This window comes from Bactrocera tryoni, chromosome 2 (genome assembly GCF_016617805.1).
Source record: "Bactrocera tryoni isolate S06 chromosome 2, CSIRO_BtryS06_freeze2, whole genome shotgun sequence".
NCBI classification, from domain to species: Eukaryota; Metazoa; Arthropoda; class Insecta; order Diptera; family Tephritidae; genus Bactrocera; species Bactrocera tryoni.
In genome coordinates, this window is record NC_052500.1 from 22977035 (window position 1) to 23000597 (window position 23563).

Here is a 23563-nt window from a genome sequence, read left to right on the forward strand (position 1 = left end):
ATGAACTTTACCAGAAGCACGTCATGGTTCTGAGAGGTGTCATTAGAGTGAGAGGACTAAAGTCGTAATGGTGTCACAAAAGGTCTCAATAAAGACCAAGATGCGCCATTGGACTGCCGCTCTACCTACATATTTTAAATTGTACTGATTCTGGTTATTTCTGCTTGGTTGACCTAACCATTTCACTTGAAATCGATGTAAAGAAGGGGAAAACTTGACAAATCACAGAATAACTACCAAATAATGTTGGAACACCCTATAAGACAGTAATAGTTATATTTAAGAAATATTTATGATGGTACGCGATATTTATTTGTAATTTTTTTTTCTGAAATTGTGTCAAGCACCGAATTCTATGAGCTCACCAAATCTTTTGATAAAAAAATTTAGGATTTTTTTTATGAAAAAAGAACGAGTGAGTAAGTAGAATTCAAAATAAAAGCTTCTCACAAAATCGATACTACTTTTCGTGACCTTTTGTAAGTCACCGTTATCACGAACGCCCTCAACATGATTTCTATATTCTCTTTGCAACGCTTTTGAGAGAAAATATGTAAATAAATCAAACTACAACAATAACTTTCAAATACACAAATTTACATAAAATAAGTCTAAGCTCTATAAACACATTTACATACGCTCTTCCTCCCGCTTGCGCGCGCTCTTTGTCATGCTGGCAATCTTATCTATTTCGTTCACCGCAAATATATAGGACCACCATTTGGTTTGGATGTGTATGGCGGCAGCAACAGTAACAACAATAAACAACACAATGGCAGCAGCAACAACAACAACAACAACAATATTAATAACTTGCAATGCAACAGCAACAACGAGCAGCCGAGCAAACCCACCGCACTGACTATTGGTCACGTGCCAACGTACTCGTGCAACAGCAAGGCTGGCGGTGGCGATGGCGTTGGTGGCAGCAGCGACAACAGCAACAATATTTACACTAGCCGCGTTAATGGCACGAATGACGGCGCAGGGGACGCCGCTGTCGGCGATCGCACCGCAAAATGTGTTGCAACTACAAAATTAGCCGCAGCAACAACAACGAAGGCGGCGGACGCAACGAGAACAACGACAACGGCAACAACAATACAAACGGGCTGTGACATTGGCACAGCGGGCGTGTCAAGAGCGCTTATGTCGCTGACAGCAGCGGCGTATGTCCGCAAAACCGCGAAACCGCCAGCAGTTTCAGGTAAATTTAATTTGCACCCCTCGGCGTGCCGTGGCGTGGCGGTGGCGACAGCGATGGCGGTTGGGGGCGTGTTGGCGGTGGCTCCGCAAACTTAACAATTGCCGCACAATCGCGTTGCGTGGGGAGCGTCGTGACAGCCGCCGCTACGTGGCATGTGGATGTTGCACATTGCACTTTTTGTCTAACGGTGTTTTAGTTAGTTGTCTTCTACCTCGTTTTGTTGTTTTTTTTTTTGTTTTGGTTTGCGTGCTTATGAAATGTGTAGGCAGTTGCGCTGTTTGTTTGTTGTGTCCTTTGTTGTACGCTTTGTTGCCTTCGCTGCCGCACGCCTGTTAGCACTTCTGCCACATTGCACGCCTGGTGGCGCGTCCACACCGTTATCTGCCGGTCTAATGCACTGAAGTCTTGGCTTTTTGCAAGCGCGCACTAACTTTTGCACAGTTTCTTAAGCTTCTTTCTTATTTCATTCTACTACTTCATAGCACGCTGCATACTTCTGTTTATTCGACTTTTTACCGTTATAGTTAAGTATATTTATATGTATGAGTAATATATAGTATAATCAGCTTACGCGTCAATTGTGCGCAATATTCAGGTTTGTTGCGAATTTTTAGTCAAGGTAAAGAAATCAAAGAAGCTTTTATGATCAGAGAATATTAATATTCAGTTAAGGAGCCGATATTGGTTGTTACTCGAGGAGAGATTTTAGGGTGAAATATCCATAAATGAAGCGAAACCAAAGCGAAGCGCTTCCTTTTGTCTAAATAAAGATAAAAGCCCAGGAAATACCTTGAGCTGTTGGCAAAACCTTATATTAAACAAAGTGAAGTATTGTCCTAATTTCAGCCATTTTAGGCAAGAAGTTACTCAGTCATTAGAATCAGACTATTTCTGAATTTCGTTAAGATTTCTTACGTATTGACCCATACACGCGGCAAAAAGTCAACCTAAAATTCAGAAATATTTATATTAGGCATATGGAATCCAAGGAAATAATTGACCCGATTTTAACCAATTTTTGGCATAAGAGGTTACATGGGTTTCCTCGGCTAAAAGAAAGCATTTTTCAAAAAAATTTTTTTCGCATAAAAAATTAAATATTTTTATACTATTAACAATGAACTTTTGAAATTTTTGGAAAAAAGTATTTTAAACTCTGATTTTGTGATGCCATTTCTGGCGACCCCTCCAAAAACAGGTAGATCGCGTTAGTAGAATAACTTCTTACAGCACCATCTAAAGTGAAAAAGTAGGTGTTTTAGTTAAAAACTTAAATTAGAACTTGGAAGATGGCGGATGGAGAAAAAAACTCAAAAATGGATTTCTGGCAGACTGAACTGTTGTAAAAATACAAAATGAAAATTTCAGTGAAATTTTCGCGACATTTCTTTTCAAACAGTTGTGATCGAAAAAATTCTTCGTCCAAGTCTTTAACAATTGTGTCTCGAAGACCTGTGTAAATTGAGAAATCTTGCCAACCGACTTCAAAAACCCTACTTAGAGAAAAATGATTTTAAAGACGGCGCACTTAGCCTAGATAAGATAATAGATTTAATACGATAATCAAAAAATCGATTTTTTTAAACCTTTGATGAAACCCTTGATAACAACATATCAAGAAAATATTATCCACGAACTTCAGTACTAGAACTCACAGATTGATCGAAATGTTCTGTAAAAGATCAGCTAAATAAACTGTTGAACACCACGGGCACACTTGTAGAATTTCAAACACTGAACACAATTTTCGACGGTTTTCAAGCATAAATCGGCCGCTACTGCTGCAATTTCACGTTCGATATTCATACGAAGCTCATCAATCGTGGCTGGCTTGTTGGCATAGACTCCAATTCAGACCATAAAGATTCGGTTATCATTAAATGGTAGCGATTCCCATTCACAGTAACGCCAGTTCATAACCGCGACAGTTGCTGCTCAGCCCAATTCACGAATATACGACGATTCTGGTGGTCAGGCGGCTTCAATTCTTGCATCAATGTGATCTTGTAAGGATGTGGTTTAAGATATTTTCGCAAAATTTACCACAACGACGTCACAGAGATGCCCCAACGCTTGAAAACGACGTGTGAGGGACTGATCTGGGTCCTCCTCAATTATTATTGACGACCATAAATTGGACGTAGCGCTCTTAAAATTGATTCCGAAATTCAGTACTAAATTTTAAAAATTTTGACTCGTTGTTGGATCGTATATCTTTTCATGATGAAATGGCAAACCTTAGTAAAAATAAATGTCAAAAGAACGAGAAAAAATATGGCATCGTTTGCAGTCCCTATCCATCTACTTTTATAGCATCCCTATTGAAAAACTCGTTACATTAAATACTTTGGGAGTTACGGCCACGCCCACTTTTAAACAAATTTAGCCCACATCTCGCTACTCTCTAAGCCTCCCTACAGACGTAGTATTAACGGGCAAACAGTCATTCGACATTCAACGCACTGGTTGACAGACCGCGCTCATATTTGGCATAGTACATAATTACAATTTTCGGGTACTTTTTTGTGACAATATATATTAGGGTGTCGGTTATTTACCAAATTGATTATTTTTGACGAGACGCCCCCTAAACTTTTAGTTTTCCATCTAACAAAAAAATATCAGACCATAAAAAGCCCTAAATTTTCATAATAAACCTTGCCGCAAACACGATACATCTCCCATTGAAATTACATGGGATTTTGCAACTTTTTACGAATATTTTTTTTTCTCTGGAACTTTCTCGTTTGTAGGAATAAAAAGGTCATATTCTTGTACAGAATTGAATGCTCTACAAAATAAGTCTGGACAATTTTTTGATATACTCACTCCTTTAAAAGTTATTTAAGGTTAAAGTTAACTTCTGGAATGATTAATTTCTGGAATTTTCGAACTTTTACGTTTACTTGTTTATTCTAAAAAATATAATTTTTTGTTGTTCATAAATCCGGCTCTAATCTGATTCTTATCTAGAACAGAGTGAAATAAAAATGATTTTCGAAGTTTCATAAAACTCGGTTAAGGGGTTACATGGCTTTACAGGTTTCAAAAATTTTTTTTTAGATGGAAAACTAAAAGTTTAGGGGACGTCTCGTCAAAAATAATCAATTTGGTAAATAACGGACAACCTAATATACATATATATGTCTATCTCGTTTTGAATTGATGGCCTTCGATTGGATGACATATTTAGTACTTCGGATTAGATGGTTTTTAAAGAAATTGAACTAACGAGTATATATCATAAAACTAGGAAACTATACGGACTTGTGGACAATGTACCCGAGAAAGCTTAACCTAAACTCTTGATGTCAGCTATATCATAAGTTTGCTCCTAGACTTTTCTTACAACTAAATCTAAGCATCTCGAAGAAAAATATCTTTTCACTACAGCCTCCGCCATACATTTTATATAGAACTGTTTGTAGGTAACTCAAGCTTCACCTCATGGATTATAAAACTCTTCTTTAAAAATTCAACATATCCTACCAGGCGTCGCTACACCAAGTGTCCTGCTAAGCCAGCATCATTGTCAGCATCTAGGGAGAGGTATATTACTTTCTGCGTAAACATCGCTCACTAAGCGTTTTCACCAGCTTAAATATTAAATTTCGCATTGATCTACAAAACAAATTGTCACCTAAAATGCAAAATAACTTAACATCACTTTTCATAAGTTTACAGATGAAAGAAAAACGACATAATAGAAACAACTCATATTGAACAAAATTTGAGTTTTGGTTATAGAATGGTTATATATCGGTTATATCTGACATATACATATATGTAATATGATGTATTGAATCGTTAGCAACAAAAAACTGCATTTCGATTTTTTGATGATACGTTGGTTTGCATTTTAGGTGACGAAATATTGATCAAGGAGGAGCACCGATAACTTCGAATCTCAGCCTCTTTATGATACGGAAAACGCTTTTTTGTTGGCGGTTTCACAGTGACAAAAATATTTTTTTTTTTATAATTTCGAGAAATTCTGAAGAATTGGTAGTTCTTCTGCTTAGCTTATGAAGACCGCGACTGTCGTCGAAACGGTTATCAAATGAAATTTCATGCCGAGGTATCTACGGACGTGGATATACATAGATAACTGTTATAATAATTTTTTGTTCTCAGAATGTACTAATTTCGTATGCATTTTTGAGGGTAGACTTACTAAATTTGCGTAGCCTCTGGTTAAGTTAAAGAAACACAGGGTCTCAAAGGAATACAACATTCGAGTATTATGAATAGAGGGCGCTATTGCCGACCAACCATTCCATTTTTTATAATTTCGCGAAGAACATGAATATTTCAGTTCCAGGCACGCTTATCAACGATTTATTTCTGTGACAGCTTACCTGTGAAAAAGAAAAGAAAATAATAGAATTTTATAAGCAATTTTTCAACCAAATTTTATATGTTTTTGTAAATATAAACTATTTAAAATATGTAAATAAAATAAAATACAATTAAAACTAATATGCACCATTCTTTATGCAATACGTCTCTTCCCACCTCACTCACTCACTCATTTTCAATTTGCACCAAAAGCACAAAATGCCAATTTTCTTGCCACGCTCTCTTTATCAACTGCTTCACATACCGCTAAAAATACAATTAATTTCATTGTTGTTTTTCTTCCACATTGTTGCTGCTGCGCTTCTACCACCAATCCACAACGCTGGCAGGGTCCACAGGCCTGCACTATCCGTCAGCCGAAAATAATTACTCCACCAAGTCGAACAGCATCTGCAGCAGTCTAGCCAGCGCGCAGGATACATTGTGGCGTGTGAAAATGGCTGCCGCACAACAGCACTCCTCCGCCGCGGTGGCAGCGGCGGCGGCGGCGGCAGCAGCTGGCGCACAAATCTACATCGAACAGCCGCCCGGTTCGATAGCGTATGGCACTTGTCTGGATCCGCTGACGCAATGCGTCGTCGACTATGTCGGATATCCGGTGCCACCGCCACCGCATATAACGCAAGCATCCGCCGTCGCCGCCGCAACGGTGGCAACGTCGACGGCTGGCACTTGTGGCAATGGCATTCCGCACGATTTTTCAAGCTCCGGCAGCAGTCAAAGTCCTTGCGCGCCCACCAACAGCGGGTTGAGTGTCGTCAGCCAAACCGCCGCTTTAGGCGAGAGCGGTCAGCGGCAGGAGTATGTGGCGGAGCTGCAACAGTTGCACGAGCAGCAACTACAGCACCAACAGTATCAGCATCAGTTGCAGCAACAGCATCAGCAACAGCTGCAATCACCGCCACAGCCGCCACAACGTTTTGGCACATTGAAAAAGTCGCGTCAGCAACAACAGCAGCAACAGCAGCGCATGGAGCAGCAGTTAGGTAAGTGTGACCAGTATTAATATCGCTCTTTTGTTGGTGTGTGTGTGTATGTGCGCCAAAATGAGGTGCTGAAGTGGAGGAACCGAGGAGGTAAGCCTGAAGAATTGATTGCATTTGCACCTAATAGCACCGTGTGTGTATGTATGTGACTCCTTGCGGAAGCGCTGAAGTTCAAGTTTGCGTTTACTGCTGATTCCCGAAATTCGTAATTGAAATGCTGTGTGTTCGCAGCAGTTAATTTTCCAATCGGCAGTCATGCAATAAGCGCGGCGCCGCAGGCACTATCGATTGACTGCGTAAGACAAAGCAGAGCGTATCGCAGCTTTGGTTGACAACGAATTAATGGTCTCGAATCGTGACCATAAATTCCGTGATTTAAATACTTTTAGTTCAGCATATTCCATTCTTACACTTTATGTAAGATGTGCCGAGTTGCTGAGGTATTTAAGCCAGATTTTTGCTTTTACATACAGCCCTGGATGAGTTGGAAACCCGCATCCAAACATAAATTTTAAATCTTTTATATTTTGAGGCACTTTATTGAAATTTAAAGTATGTAATGCAGATTTTGTTGCTGCACTTTTGAACTTTTTTTTTGTTTAAGAAGTGGGTTGAGACCACTTCGAAGCTATCCTTAGGTTTATGAAGGTCCTCAATGATATCCAGTGATGTCTAGTCTATTAATAACTCGCTGAATGTAATGTGACTTTTAGTTTCTACCATTCTAATGGCTTTTTTTATCTAATATGAACTATGGATGCCTCGAAACTATGAAGACCGCGTGGTGGTCTTATTTTCGGTGGCCATTCATTCACTTAACTCAATCGGTTTTTTACTGGCTTTTTATGGTATTTCTTTATGACAAGTGGCCTATGGTCTACCTTTCTTAAATTTATTTATTTCAGTTACTGCAGCACTCCATTGTCGCCTTCGGTTCTTCCCACAACAAAAGCCATATCGACAAAGTTTTAGCTACTAAGTTCGATATCTACTTTTATAAAGAGAAGGAGCCATAAAAACTGTGCAAGTCATCTTCACTGATTATATGACCTGTATATTTTATAGCTCGACTTAGATCGGAATTTGTAAAAACATTGAGTAACCTCGGCACCTAGACAAAGTTGCTAAACTCCCGGCAGAGATATTTTTTATAGTACCAATTTTAGCATTAAAAAGGCGTGCTTTCTACAGAGATTTAATTCCGTTAGATCCGTCGATCTTCGAAGTTTTCTCCGTACGCTTCAATGAAAAGCCTTTAGAGACCAAGGAACGTAGCCTCCATACGGGGCAAAAGACATTCTACAGGAAACAGATAAAACTTTGACGGCTCTAGACTTCCGTATTTAGGGCTACTATGGGAGGGGATTTCTTAAAACAAAGGTATTTTATATTTTCTACAGAAATGGGAATACTGGGAAATGGGAACACCTACTTGAAACAAAGGAAAGTGTTGTCAGTTAGGAAACTCTGTACCGTGTGCTATACTATAATTTAAGATTTCTGCTTGTACAGTATAAATACCATAAGAGATCTTCCTCTGCATTCCGAAATTCACCACCTCAAGAAGTAAGGGTTTCTGAGCACAGTTCCGAAATTCTCCACATCAAATAGTACTTGTATCTAAGAAGAGTGACCTCAAGTAGTTGAGAGCACATACACGATCAGAAGTTATTAAAGAGATCTGTAGTTTTAGGTGCAACGGAAACGGGGGTCTTCAAGGAAAATTTACAATCAAATGTTCCTGGTTTTTAATTTTGAATTCAGGAATCCATGAAGACGATCAAAAGCCTTATCCTATATTGTTTGCATCGTCTAGAAATCACCTCATTTTAACTACCGAACTTCATTGCTCTCAGTCTGAATTCAGTCGTCTCTTTGAAATGTTCCGCTGTAAACACTTTCTAATACACTACTTAAATATTCTTCCTCCAGTCAGAGATGTTGCCGAAATAAACAGTGGTCTCCAGAGTTTACACTCAGAATTTGTGTCATTATAAAACAACCCTTCGTGCTGATAACCGTGTAAGACAAAAGAACAGATGTACGCGACTCAGGATCAAACACTTTTTACAAGAATTTTAAGAGTACAACAAGAGCTTTGGAAACCCTACCTCCAAGTATGGAATTCAGTGTACCTTTTTATCGGACAAAACTTTAATTCTCGTATATCAACTTACTCTTTGAGGAAAGTTCTTTTCTCAACTCAAAAATCAGAGTCTGGGTATCGAAAAATGCTTATGAATTCATCTACTGATAATGATTGAAAAAATAACTCTGCTTTGCAGTTCTTCAGAGGCAGTTAGATGACTAACGGTCACTTAAAAGTTAGATCACGCATATATTCAAGATAGTGCGGTCTGAAACCTAACGTATACGAAGTCGCAGAGAAAAACAGGGTTATAATACTGAGCGCTGAATAGATATATCAAAGTTTCACAGAAGGTCTATGAATGCTATACACTTCAATATAGTCATTCGATGAGCCTTCGGCTTGGCTCCAGACATTTTTTGACCACATTTCATTTTCAACAATCGTGGAACTTTGGCATCCCTAGCTTTAATATATTTTTTCAGCAAAGCTTATTTACCTGGGATTACTACGAGATATTTTACAGCGCCTGAGTAATTTAACTCTCTAAAGTAGCCGTAATGAATAGCATGAATTTTGACTTCAATATAAAAAGAAAGAATAGGGACTATTTTGTAAAAATCATTTTCTCTTTATTGACTTTTCCATATGATTCGATCCCTAAAGGGGTAACAGAGTTTACGAATGAAAGAATTTTTAAACTTTACTCTTCTAGCGACTCAAGTAGATGATGAGCGTAAGCTATATTAGTCGAGATATAAAATCTCCTTCTTTTCTTAGTTTGCCTCAGAAATCCGAAGGCCTGTAAGAAACGAAATCGCGAATGAATAATGGCCTTTAAGACAAAGGTGGGTCTAAGAAATGCTGGTATTTAAAATTAGTTTGGAGAATTTATGACGAACATATCTTCAGACGAAAACTTGAAAAAACTCTGTCTTCTATAATCCACAACATTCTTTGATTCTGATCAAAATTTTCATTAGATATTATTCGATATTACAGAAAGCCATTTAGAAAGGTTTATTAACCTGCCTTCCTTGAATCTTCTTAAGCAATAGTCATACCACTATTAACCTAAACCTTCAGTCATTCCAAAAATACAAACACAGGTGAACACAAAAACGAGTTAAAAATAATAACAATAACAAATTACACAATACACAATACAAGAAGATGATGTTCGCTTTTCGGCATTAAAGCCACTTATTTTCTAAAAATATTACCACAAAGCAATCAGAAATAGAAAATGTCCGTACATTTCCGCATTTGCATGCGTGTGAGTGTGCGTAAAGATGAGGAAAAAATATAAATAATAAAACAAAGCAGATAAGCAGGCAAATCACTGTGATTGATTATGCACTTAGCGCACAAGCACAACAACAACAACAATGAATAGGAACAATGTGATAGACAGCAAGGAAGTCAGTTCTTTCTCTGCTTCTACTTTTCTATACGTATAGTACATACATACATATGTGCTGCGCTTTTACAATTATATATATTTACTACGTGAAAGACAGGAGCGTTTTGCGGGTTAATGGGCCCAAACTCACGACTGGGAGAAGCTGGTAACAATAAGAGAGCATCACTGAGAGTGATTTTCGAGCATTGGCTTGCTTTGTTAGGTTGAGATGAGAAGGTTATAAAAGGTGATGCTTGATGGTACATTCGTCTTTTCACATATGGGCACCCGATTAATCAGATCTTAGAGTATGACACCCTTTAAAAGCCCTCAATTAAAAAATTCTCGAGCACTATGATATTGAAAAACACCCGCTCTTCAGTCATAATTTGAAGAAGAAGCCATATATTCTCAAGGATTGAAATTTTTTAAAGCGCTGAAAAGATCAAGTCGAGACTTAGAGAGATCGCTTACTTTTAGGGGCAAATAAAATAAGGAGAAAGAAGAAGACAAATTATTATAGAATATACAGTACATACATAAAGTTTCTGTAACAACTTATGGTATCACTAGCTGTCATATTCGTCTTCTATAGCAACACTTCATGAGCCAAACTATCTGATTTCGGAGTTTCTACCCTCCAGAATGGCATTTAGTTCCCAATTTGTTCTATTCGCAGTACACTTAACTTTCAACGACTTCAGAACTTCAGGCCCAAAATTAAGCACCTCACTCAGCAATCCATTAGATGCTGACGTACGCTTGTTATGCTTCAAATGAGAAAGCATATTTCTTAGCACAGTCAAAGAAAGTCACATATACATACATCTACTTTACCATATACAAATACAATATACATATAAATTGTGACTATGCAGTTGCTTTCTTCCACACTGGTGGAAGCAGAAAATGTTCGTGGGAGGACATTTTGGTAGCTTTTGACTACAGCTACTTGCTTCTCCAGCCACCAAATCAAACTAGAGAAAGTAGTGATTGCGAAACTAATGGATTAATGGGTCTTATTGCACATACGCAAAACCCAGTTCGATGCTGGTTCCGACCAACCTCAAAATTATCTAATATAAGGATAGGGATACTCAGGATGATACTTTGAGTTTCTTACTTGAACGCCACATTTATCTCGCAAGCTTTGTGGAGGTTTAGAGAAAACAATTCCATCTTTGACTTTGTTGAAGTTTAAAAGGACTTTTTTCTCGTATCGGACTCTCTTAACTGAAACATCTAAACATGAAAATGGTTGCCGCTGCGGCATTCAGTGCACCTTTTTATCGAAGAAAACTCTAACTCTTGTGTATCATCTTACCCTTTTCTCAGTTCAAGATCAGCGTGTGGATATTGTAAAATACTGCTAAACTTATCTACTGATGATCATTGAATAGATAACTTTTCTTTGCAGAGGCAATTGGATGATTAACAGTCACTTATTAGTTAGATTACGGTTATTTATCAGTTAGTTCACGGACACTTATTAGTTAGATCACGGTTACTTATTAGTTCGGACACGGTTACTTACCAGTTAGTTTGCGGACACTTATCAGTTAGATCACGGTTACTTATTAGTTACTTACCAGTTAGATAACGCTAATTTATCAGTTAGATCACGGTTTCTTATTAGTTACGTACCAGTTAAATCACGCATATATTCATGATGACGCCGTCCTAACTTATACTAGGTCGCAGAGAAAAGCAGGGTTACAATATCGAGCGCTCCGCTGGAAGCATAAGTATATGGAAGCCGATGAATGCTATAAACTTGAATATAAAATTGTTCCTCATTTCACGTTTAACACTTCAATATAAAATTTTTCCTCATTTCACATTTAACACCTTCGATGAGCCCTTGCTTTGATTCCAATCATATCAATTAATTTTTAGTTTCGAACATATTTCAATTTCAACGAAATTTCAACGAATCTTATGAGCACGCTGAAAAAAGTCTGCAGGTTGACGATCTTTCTATCAACTGAACAACTTCAACCCGATATTACTAGAATGAGCATCGCTTTGCTTGGGCTTTTGTCTCGTCAGTGGTGTCAGCAACGTCAGATATCTTGCAACCCCTCCGCGTAGGTACATAAATCCGTCCTTGTGCAAAAATAAACTCGCACATACCTATGTATATATATATTTCATACTTTTAAATAGCAAACGAAAAGTATCTATCCAGCCAAGATATCTGACATAACATAACTGTGCAAAAAATAAATATATAAATTTGCTACAAACATATGCATGCGTTAGATTTTTCATGTTATCCGCAGATTTGCGCACAACCACTTGGCATACTGCCTTCTATTCAAGCATAAATTATACGTATGTGATGTGTACAGTATTGTGCAAAATATAAGCAGCTTGGTTTAGCTATTTTTAATTGCTTTCAATTATTATGTTTATTGGTTAGAAAGTAATGATGCTAGGGCCATTTCGGGTAAATTAAACTACTTTTGAATACGGCGCCACCTAGCGGTAATATGTTTTTATTACCAAATTGACATTTTCCTTGATAATGCATATATCTAATATAAACAGTAATATACATACATTAGAGCATAACTTCAACATTTAAATGCGTAGTAAAGCCTGCATCTTCTAACGAAATTTACAGAAGGGATCCTAGTTGAGTAAGTTGGTTTTGTGACACTTATTTCTTCTATTCACCACGCTCAAAAGTATAGTATATCAAACCTTCTGCGTAATTCGCCATCAGACTCATAGAATCTGAGTTTCTAAATAAACATGTGCCTTAACATTCGGAAATCCCTGCTCGCTTTGAATACAAACCAAATTTAGACGTATTTTTCTCTGCCCACATACTTGAAGGAGGTAGAAGGTTAGACCTTCTTCACTGATGGATCAAAGTTCAGATGGCAGGTTGGTGGAGGAGCATATTGCCAGAGTTGACAGTTCTTAGTCGAATAAAAAATCCGGATAAAAATTCTGGTTACGAAGACCCGACTGTCGTGGGAACAGTTGTCTTGGGAACGGTATGCCTTATGTCACTATCAAAGGCATCGAGTCACTTTGTGAGCAATGGATGCGAGGTTACAGCGGAATCACAACTAACTGCAAATGTGACGAGCTGGCAAGGAAAGCACCCTAGCTCGCTATCAATATAATGGGAATAAGTTGATACAACACTCTCCTCGTATTTTATACTACTGGATAGCTGGGCTTCGCGGGAGCTTGGCCAGCGCTCTACTACTATCGGCACATTCGCAAGATCTTTTTGGCCCCAGGTTGATCGTAAGAGACCCAGTGAGCTCTTTTTCCTCAATAAAACGAGGTTTATCTTAGTCTTCCCACTATGAAATTGTACTACCTGCATCCAAGAATAAGATTAGGAATTATCGGATTCAAGCTACAGTAGCTATATGGAAGAAAACGAGTTAGAAACATCTCATCACTGCTTTCTAGATTGTCATACGTTTGTGATATCAAGGCATAAGTACTTGGGGGTTTCCACTGATCCCACCAACAGGGCTGGAACAAATTAAACAACTAATCAAATTTGTACTTGCCATGAGAGGCTTTGCAGACCGGATACAAGCCTTTTATTTTTACGTTCTCACAAAACAAGTTTGCCATGCAAAAGCTTGTCCTTGTCCATTCAGTTTGTCTCGGTGGTTTTTTGACGAGAAAAAGTTAGCTTAGGTTAGATGGCTGATCCTTAACATGACAGGAGATCACACTAAGACTGTAATGTACAGTTATTTGTGAAGCCAGATGAAGAACTCTTATAGTTGGATGTCAGATTTTAGCAAAGCGTTCTGAACCTTTCACAAATATGCTTAGCTGTTTTATTTATATTTCCGTTTTTTTCACCTGGATGTCCAAAATATAAAATCCCAGATGTTTTTGTATTGATCTGACAAAGACAAAAGATCGGACATTGAGGAGGCCTTCTTCCGAACAGTAGAGGTAACTGGCATCCGAAAAAAAATGTCTATCTTACCGCATGAATCCCGATTGGACAGTGTCCATTTAGACTTTTCTAAGCGCGAATAGTTCCCTAGACCTCTTACAATTTTCCCCGAGCCAGAAGGACCTTGCGACTGCATAGCTACTGGTAGTCAATTAGGGCTTGTGCAATGGGTCAGAGGTCCAACATTCCAGTTGTGAACCACAGTAAGCCAACGGAACTAAGTACCCGTCCTAGGAAGCTCCTCAGCCTTACAATTTCCAGCAATACCGTTTTGAATTGGCACCCAAACCAGTTTAATCTTACTTATTGATGCTAAATTTATCACTTATGCCGATGCTAAAGATAATAAGTTTAGTCTTTAGAGCACAGTAAGCGAGCTCAAGGCTAATATCGCTGACATATTATGAGAATGAATAACCACTGTACCCCATCTCTAAGAAGCTCTGCTCCGGAGCAGTAGATCTTCTGCTACTACTTCCGCTTAGGAGAGGACGACCTGCGGTGGCCAGAAAGCCTAAAACTCGATCTGATAGATAGTTCCCGACAGTATACAATTCAGGATTATAAAAAAAATACTTGATTACCAGTATTTTGCACGCTATTGCACATATGATTTTATAAAGGAGAATATTTCGCAAGTATCCAGCTACGAGCAAAGGAATTCGTAGCTTTCAAGGTGCGCCATAAAATGGCATATATGTATGCGTGTATGTGTATATGTGTGAGTGCTCACGTGTGTCTCACATTGTCTTGGACTAGCGACGCGTAAGCGACGAAGCAAAAGAATAAGTAGCGGTAATAAAACGTAGTGAAATAGAAATGACAAAGAAGAAGCGACAGCAAATACAAATAAAACTCGCACACGTGCATAAACCCACACACACACTTACACATAAACTCGCATGTGCGCGTTGCACTGCCGTTTGTTACACTTGAGTGCAATCGGAGTGATGCGACAGGCTGCATAACTTAAAAGTAATCGCATATCTACGAATAACTGTAAACGCACACACACGTGCGCCTTAAAGCCTTGCCGGCACTGCATACAAACTTGTATGTCGGTGTGTGTGTTTTTATCACACAATCAATAAAGGATATACGCAATGCACACGTTGCAACACACGCAAAGCTAACTGTGCTTGACTGGCAAATATGAAAAGAAGAAAAAAATTCTACTTAAATTTAAATTCAAATGCCAACTGTCAAGGCACATCCGCCTGGCAGGTAACGAGGAAGCCGGCGGCGCTGATGGCAGGTTGCTTCTGCAGCGGTGCGTATGCGAGTGTGTGTGTGAAACTGCGTGCATTTGTGTGGGTGCAGCTGCGTGGAATGGAAATGCTTTTAAACACAATTGCAGATTGAAATTCACACTTAAATAAATTTTATAGGATTCTCAAGGACTTTGCCGTTGCATGGTAAGTCTCTTGGAATGCATTTAACCAACGAGGCGCCGTAAAAAATTTAATTGCAAGGAAAATGAACTGAATATATGGAACACTTGGGTTGATATTTCTAACTTATACTAGTAGAAGTGTAGAAGAGCAGTAACTGGAAATCTTGACAGCCGGTCAATAATTTAAAAGTCCGCGGTAGCAACTGAATTACCACGCGGTTGAATTAATTGCTAACGGTCCTCGAAACACTTTTCATAAGCACTTTTTGGTATGGCCCTCAGCTCTTCCAGCGTATGGCCTTTAGCTCTTCGATCGACTTTCGGCCGAGTTTCACGGAGCCGCAATTTCAGTTTAGGAACACAAAAAAAAATGGCACCGAGCCAAATCTAGTGAATACGGTGGTGGATCGCTGGTATTCATTACGTTTTTGGCTATGAGTTCGCTCACGAATCCATGAATTGTTCTTTCACAATTTCGGTCGTTTTTACGGATGTTCTCACGCAAACGCCTCAATGCGGCCTAATAGAGCTCGTTATTGACCGTCTGTCCATCCAGCACAAATGCATGATGCACCAAACAACGAATATCGCAAAAAACACAATGAGCATCACCATGATTTTGAAGCGACTTGACGTGGCGTCAGCTTTATCGGGTGGGGTTGAACAAGAACGCGTTTCATACGCAAAAGATTTTCCAAAATCATCCGAAAGGACTTGCGAGAGATGCCGTGCGCTCTTGCCATCTCTCTAACACTTGCCTGCCGATTTTTAAGCTTCACTTCATCAGTTGACGAGTTGAAGGCTTTGTACCACTTGTAGACTTTTGTTTTTGAATCACAGTTAGCATTTTAGATGACTCGCAACGATTCCGCACACGAAATTTGGTTAGAAATACAAAATTTGAGACAAATTCTTCATTCGATATTTTTATCCAAATCGCAACGCACTACTGAGGCGTAAGGCCTTAAGCAGCTGCTATAAATAAACCGGTTGGCAGATCGCCCTCATATTTCGCAGCGTAATTAAGAACAGTTCTAACAACTTAGCAAAATACAGTTTTTTGAAATATCATTTACCCGGGTAATTTAATCGCATTTCCCCTTTGCTTTTTTGTCACAATTTATTGCAAACTGAAAGCCAATCAAAGTTCTTTAGCACCAATTCCAGATATTACTGAAAATATAGAATCCACTAATCCAGAAGTTCTGCAATATCGACTTGTTATCGGGAAAACCAACATTTGCAAGAAACTGTCAGACTTCCTTTTGTAGTGTGCCATCAAGCAAGTGACCCAATAATGATTTAATCTTTTTGATCCCTTTCAATTAGGTAAAACATAAAACCATGATTCTGAAAGATTTGCCTTACCGCTGGTGCAAGTTTTGATACTGCGAACTATGTAAAGACTTGGTTAACCAAAAAGCCAAAAGCAAGAAAAACCTTTAACTTCGGTTCCATCGATGTTATAATACCCTTGACAATCGGAAGTTCCAACAAGTGAACAGCTTCTTGGGAAGAAAACAACGTAAGCAAAATTTCAGATCGATATCTCAAAAACCGAAGAACTAATTCGGGTATAAATTGACTTAGGTCGTCATGATGATCATTTATACCATATACATATGTATTTTATAACCTACGACGTTTCTTTTGGATGTTACAAACTTCGTGGCAAACTTAATATACCCTGTTCAATTGTACTTTGCATTGCTGAGTTCATAATCATTAAAGCCTCGTTTAAGTGATAAAAGAAAAATGTTTATGAGTTTCCTATTTTTGACGACGAACTTTTAGTCTAAGGCTCAGAATCTAATTATTGGCATTCATTGTTGAACTTAACTATGAAAAGAGTTTTCCTTAATAAAATGTGCCTTCGGCGACTGAGTTTCTCCGAAAAGAATTTTTCAGTTTCGAAGAAAGAAAAAAGTCACAAGAAGCATAATTTGGCAAATGTGGTGGCTAAGCGATGACACTTGTTTCTTGCTTGATCAAAAAAAAATCAGTCTCAATCATGGAATGTGACGTGCCATTATCGTGGTTTGCCCACAAATCTTCTCGTTTCCACCAATTTACTACAGTTAGACGCCTCAAAATCCCCAAGTAGTATTCCTTACTAACCGTTTACTTTGTTGAATGAATTCGTGAACCATGAAAAACAGAAAATGATGAGATTATGAGAATAGAAACCTTAATTTTAGACCACGCCACGTCACCAGTAATGACGCGTTTGAGGAATGCTGGATCCTCAGCTGCATTATCCATTATCTTTTTTATTACTTATAATGATTTTTTTTTCAAAAGATGCAGCATATGGTATGGGTCTAACACTCTTACGCTTTATATCCGCGAGATAGCCAAAATATCTTGAATCGATCCATAAGAGATCTTGAGTTACTCAGCTATCTCTCTGATATCAACAAAACAATTTTCAAGCACTGCGACTTTTCGATGTTAAATAAAATAGTAACAGTGGTGGATGGACAACCCGAATGAGGCAAGTTTCTATAGCTTCATAACCTCCACTAAGTCTTTTGTCCCACTCGAATACTTGTGTTCGTGACAAAATAGACTTCTCAAAATACTTCTCTAACATTTTTAATTAGTTTCCGTTTGCGTTGTTTCAATTAAAAATACAACAAAATTTAATTTCTAAACTTTCGCTATACATACTTTCATAGGTCTTGAGCATTTTTCACTATCTTTAGCCAACTGAATGGCAAGTCTTTCATATTCGCAAGATCGCGTATGGTATGAGAAACATTCTGCTTTTGCTGAAGCTTTCTCCGAAATCTTCTACTATGGTTTTCATATTAGTACGTAATAGAATAAGCGTCTTGATTTAGTTGTGAGAGTTGAACACTGCCACTACATAGAGCCTAATGTCGATATAATGATCGATAATGACAATGATCGTGCGATCGATAATAATCGAACCATAGAAGCTGCAACGCCTTACATGCATCTGTATGTCGTAAAGTAATCTCCTCGCACCTGATGAAGGAATTAAGTTGTGTAATACTATTGTCTCTTCTCCCAAAGGAGAAGAGTAAACTTCACCAAGAAGTTCACGGAATGGAATTATCCTACTCCCGAACTACTGCTTGGGAATAGTACAATCAAAACGTACACCGAGGGTTCGAAAACATCGGAGGGAATTGATACAGGATTCCCAGAACCATGGACCAAACTCTTCATGCCTATGGGAAGTTTCTCGAGCATTTTTCAAGCACTATCGCAAAGAATGTATGTATAACTATACTTTGCGACAGTAAAGCGGCACTTACAACAATATCTGCTAGCAGGCGTGTAGAGAACGGCTAAATGATCCAGCGGAATCTGGGTGCCCGGTCACAAAGTAACCGCCGAGAATGAACTGGATGATGAGCTCGCCCGCTCCGTTCATTGCGGTTGCTCCCCATACTATAAATATGGAAAAAGCAGTTGGCAAAGAGAGGTATTGGTAACAACTCTAAGACATGCGTCATGCCAAGTTGCTAATGGTGGATTATAATCTCAGCAAATTTTAATATGTAATCTCCCTAGGGACAAACTCAGAATACTTGTCGCATACACTGGAAAAAGCAAGCTTAAGCAACACTTATATAAAACGGGCTTAGCTTCTTGTGTAAATTGCCGATTCTGCGACAGAAAGCCTGAAACTCCAGCGCATCTGCTAATTGACTGCGTAGAAGTCTGCAGATGCAGGATAAAGGTCCTAATATATTTCCAAATAGGAATCACATCGCCTCATTAGCACCTAGCAATATATTGGAATTTTATCAATAAGCTGGGGCTAGATGGATCGTTGTGATTTAGGAAAGAGTACAATAGATCTAATATTATCTTACAGCAAAATACTTCAGGGAGATATTCAACTTTCTAGACTTAGCTTCCTCTTCCTCATTCATTTCATTATGTAATCAATCGATTTCGTACTCATAACTCTCAAATTCATTTCCAGGACTTGGATGAAACAACTGCTAGCGCAATCACGCGGTGATTGCTTTCGAATTTGTTAAAATTAATGTGTTCAACTCTCTTCAAAATATGAAAAACATATGAATACGTATATATGTACTATGTATAAGTCCGGGAATACGTATAACAGCCACTGCCGACACAATGCTCATTTAAATTTCACCGCAGCTAATTTGTACCCCTCTATGAATGAATTCTGAACAATTTACTCGGAACACTCAAATTGCTTGGCAGCACACGCGCTTACAGCCACTCAAGTGCAGCCTACTTGTGTATAACGGTAAATTATAGTAACATCAATTGCATGGCACACCCCTGCGCTGCCGCTACACCCACACGCTGCACCGGTGTGCGAACGAGAAGCGAGTGCGTTTAATTGAATCTTGGCGATAATCAATCGCGCGTGTTAACCACACCAATTTCCGTTGTGGCAATGCATCGACAGAGCAATATTAAATTATTGCTGCATATGCGCATATACTATACATATTCATATACATGTGTATGTGTGTGTGGGTGGGTGAGCATGTTCAACAAAGTACACTTGCTGGCATATGTATTTGTAAACACCCACATATACATAAAAATATACATGCATGTTGGTGTATGTGTGTGCGGGCAGCTGCTGAAGTGGCCGCTGCATAATGTACGAGCACAATATATTATTCCTAGACGAAATGCTGTGGCAAGTATGGTGGCGGCCACACACACGCCCACACATACATATATGGATAAATATTTCTCACACACATACATATATATACAGGTGTAAGTTGGAGCGCGCGTAAAATATGTGGCAATTAAATGAAATATTCATGACAACAAAAACAACAACAACTTGCTTGCATATAAATACATCAGCAATTTATCCATGCATATGCATGTATGTGTGCATAATTAAGTGCGCTTTCATGAAATATTTTTTTTTTTTTGATTTTTTTCCGCTCGCATTGCCGTTAGGTCACAACGGTAGCGGGAGAAATTCACAATTTCGCACAACAACAAAAACACCACAATGAGGACAATAACAATATTGCGCAGAGTGCTCAATCACATGAAGGTAGTCGGGTTACAGCGGCAACAACAACAACAATAATGCATGTGAAAACAACAACAAAAAAAAGTAAAACAAAAACAACAGCAACAAAAAATATTATTTTTTCGTGGTAATGCAAGCACAACAACAACATTAACTAAAACAACAACATTTCTTACAACAGCAACAACAACAATAATATGTATGCATGTATGTACATGTAAAAACAACAACAAAAATCTGAGGCGACAACAACAAAACTATACAAATATTGCTTTTCCTGGTAATGCAAGCACAACAACAACATCACCAACAACAACGAAAACATCTACATTTCCTACAAAAAAAAAACAACAACCAAAACAACAGCATTCTCTACAAATACAGCGGACATAACAACATCATCTGCAGCAACACTAACAACAACAAAATATCACTTACAACAACAACATATGTAAAATCCCACAACGATTGCAACAGAAACAACAACACCAAAAGTTTTGTTTGCGCTGATAACACAACTACAACTACAACAACAACGGCGGCGACAACAACAATATTAATAATATTAACAACAACAACAAAAACTTGCAATACTACTAGTAATACAACTACATTAAAAATAAGCAAAAACAACAGCATCATGTACCCGTACAAACACAACAGTAGCAAAAACAATAATAACAACAGCAGCTTTGTCAACAACAAAAAAAACCACAGCAAAAACCAAAACAGCAACAACATCAGCATCCGCATAGTCAAAAGCCAGCAACAACCAGCAAAAATCAGCAACAGAGCAACACAACAACAACAAGAACCAGCAAACATTTGCATTAATTTGCCACTACAAAAATAACAATTGAGACTGCATATTGCACTTGTGCAATTCAAGCAGGTGGCTTGACATGGCTCAAGTGGCAAACGAAAATTGCAAAAACGAAAAAAACCCTAGAAAATTGGCTTGAAAGCAGCAACGGCGTCAGCGGCGCAACAAATAAGTGGCTAATTACATGAACGTTGTTCTGGCGTCACACCGCTCGGTGATTGACAATCAACTGTGGGTGGCTACAAACGCTTACTTCGCAATGTCAAGTTTCCGCCGTGTACTAATGAAGAGGCCTTTCGTTATGAGCCGAAACGACATTACATTAGTGTACGCTTAATTAACGCAGAGTTAAGCTTCGACTTGATTTTAGGTTACCTATTGTTGACTTGGCTCATGTACTATTGCTTCGAAACGGAAGGATTCACGTTGGTCTCGAAAAATCGAAGTATTTTCGAAATATCGAAGACTAACTTTAACCGAACCCTACATAACCTCAAATTTCAGTTTATATTATATAAGCGGATTCCACGATTTAAAACTCCCAGCATAACCCAGAACCTTCACAGAACCTTCTAACCGAACATATTTTATAATACTAAATGTTGAAGAGTTCCTAGGATCAGGAGCGCGATTTTAATCTAACCCCACTTAACCTTATTTTCAAGCAGATGTTAAGTGGTTATTCCAATAAAGCTGCGACGAAAGAATGCTGATGATTTATATCGAAAATTTAAACAACATCTCTCGGTAGCAAAGCTCCTCGAGAGATTCCAAACACTCATTTACTCAGACATGTCCTAAGTATATGCTGATAACAACTCCACTTATAAGTAGAACGCAAATTACTCTTGAAGGAAGTACTAGGCATGGAGAGGGCCTGCGGATTTCTACTCTCCGCCTGCCCGTTACTTGGTCGGTTTTTTGGATATTGATCTGAAATTTCGGACACGTCTTTTTATTCTCAAGAAGCAGCTTATTTGTCGGAACCGCTGATATCGGGCCACAGTATTAAAAAGCTGTCATACAAACTGATCAACAAGAAAAAACGTTAACTTCGGCTGTACCGAAGCTAATATACCTTTCACAGGTGCATTTCTTTTAGTAACTATGTGTTCAGTTAATATGGAAGCTACATGTTATAGTAATCCGATCTGAACAATTTTTTCGGAGATTACATTGTTGCATTAGAAAATAATCTATACCAAATTTCGTGAATATATCTTGTCAAATGTGAAAGTTTTCCATGCAAGCATTTGATTCCGATCGTTCAGTTTGTATGGCAGCTATATGTTATAGTGGTCCGATATCGGCAGTTCCGACAAATGAGCAGCTTCTTGAAGAGAAGACGTTGGCAAAATTTCAAAACGATATCTGAGGGACTAGTTCGTATATACACAGACAGACCTACATGCCTAAATCGACTCAGCTCAACATACTGATCATTTATATATATACTTTATAGGGTCTCCGATGCTTCCTTCTGGGTGTTACAAACTTCGTGGCAAACTTAATATACTCGTACCCTGTTCAGGGTATAAAAAGAAGTTCCAGTATGGAAACTGATATGTGTGTGAAGGGTATTTTAGCTTGAAATCAATAGAAGTTAAAGTTGATTACTGATGTGTTGGCACTAACGTTGACGCTATTGACAGCACACGCTGTCAGCATTGCAGCTGATAACGGTATATTGGCAATGGTGACGCCAGTGATGACGGTCATATTGACGCAACACAGCAGCTACAACAACTTTTACGCTCAATGAAATTCTTACAATACACGAAGTATGCCAATTATGTGCAATTCAAATGTGGTTGTATGTGTCTGTATATGTGTGTATGTATGGGAAGCACCAATACACAGGCAAAATGAGCTATTTCAGCTAGCAGGTACACACATATTTGAGAAATTTGCATGGCAATAACCGCATAGAATACAAAAATATTACATGCCCAACAACAGATGTATGTGTGTGTTTTTACACACACATATAAAGGTGTATGTGCGGCAATTCACACGGCAAACCGCAACAAAACAGCCAAACACATTCCCGGCGTACCAGTGTGAGCGCGCTTAAGTGACTTCGCGCAGGTGTTGTGCACGCCACCCATCAACAACAATCGACTCCGTGGCCTAACTGTTTCGGCTCGCCTGTAAATATGCTTCACTGTTTCCGGTGCACGTTTAAGTGGCACTCATACGCCCCGTTGACCCTCGTGAATGCCGCTAATGGGCGCGAATGTGTGCGCATGTGTACATGGCTGTAGTTGTATATTACACGCTTGTATGTATGTGTGAATCGGTGTGTTCGCCGGCCACCGCAGCCGTCGCTAACGCTCGATGCGCG

At 38.7% G+C, this 23563-nt stretch overlaps 1 protein-coding gene across 1 annotated transcript in view; it reads left to right on the plus strand.

The window, feature by feature from the left end:
- Nucleotides 1-23563, plus strand: part of LOC120769357 (neural cell adhesion molecule 1) — a 376191-nt gene that overhangs the window by 339747 nt on the left and 12881 nt on the right. Inside the window, exon 7 of the mRNA XM_040096318.1 lies at nucleotides 5896-6552. Within this exon, the coding sequence (XP_039952252.1) occupies nucleotides 5896-6552 (657 nt within the window). The remainder of the gene's footprint in view (nucleotides 1-5895; nucleotides 6553-23563) is intronic.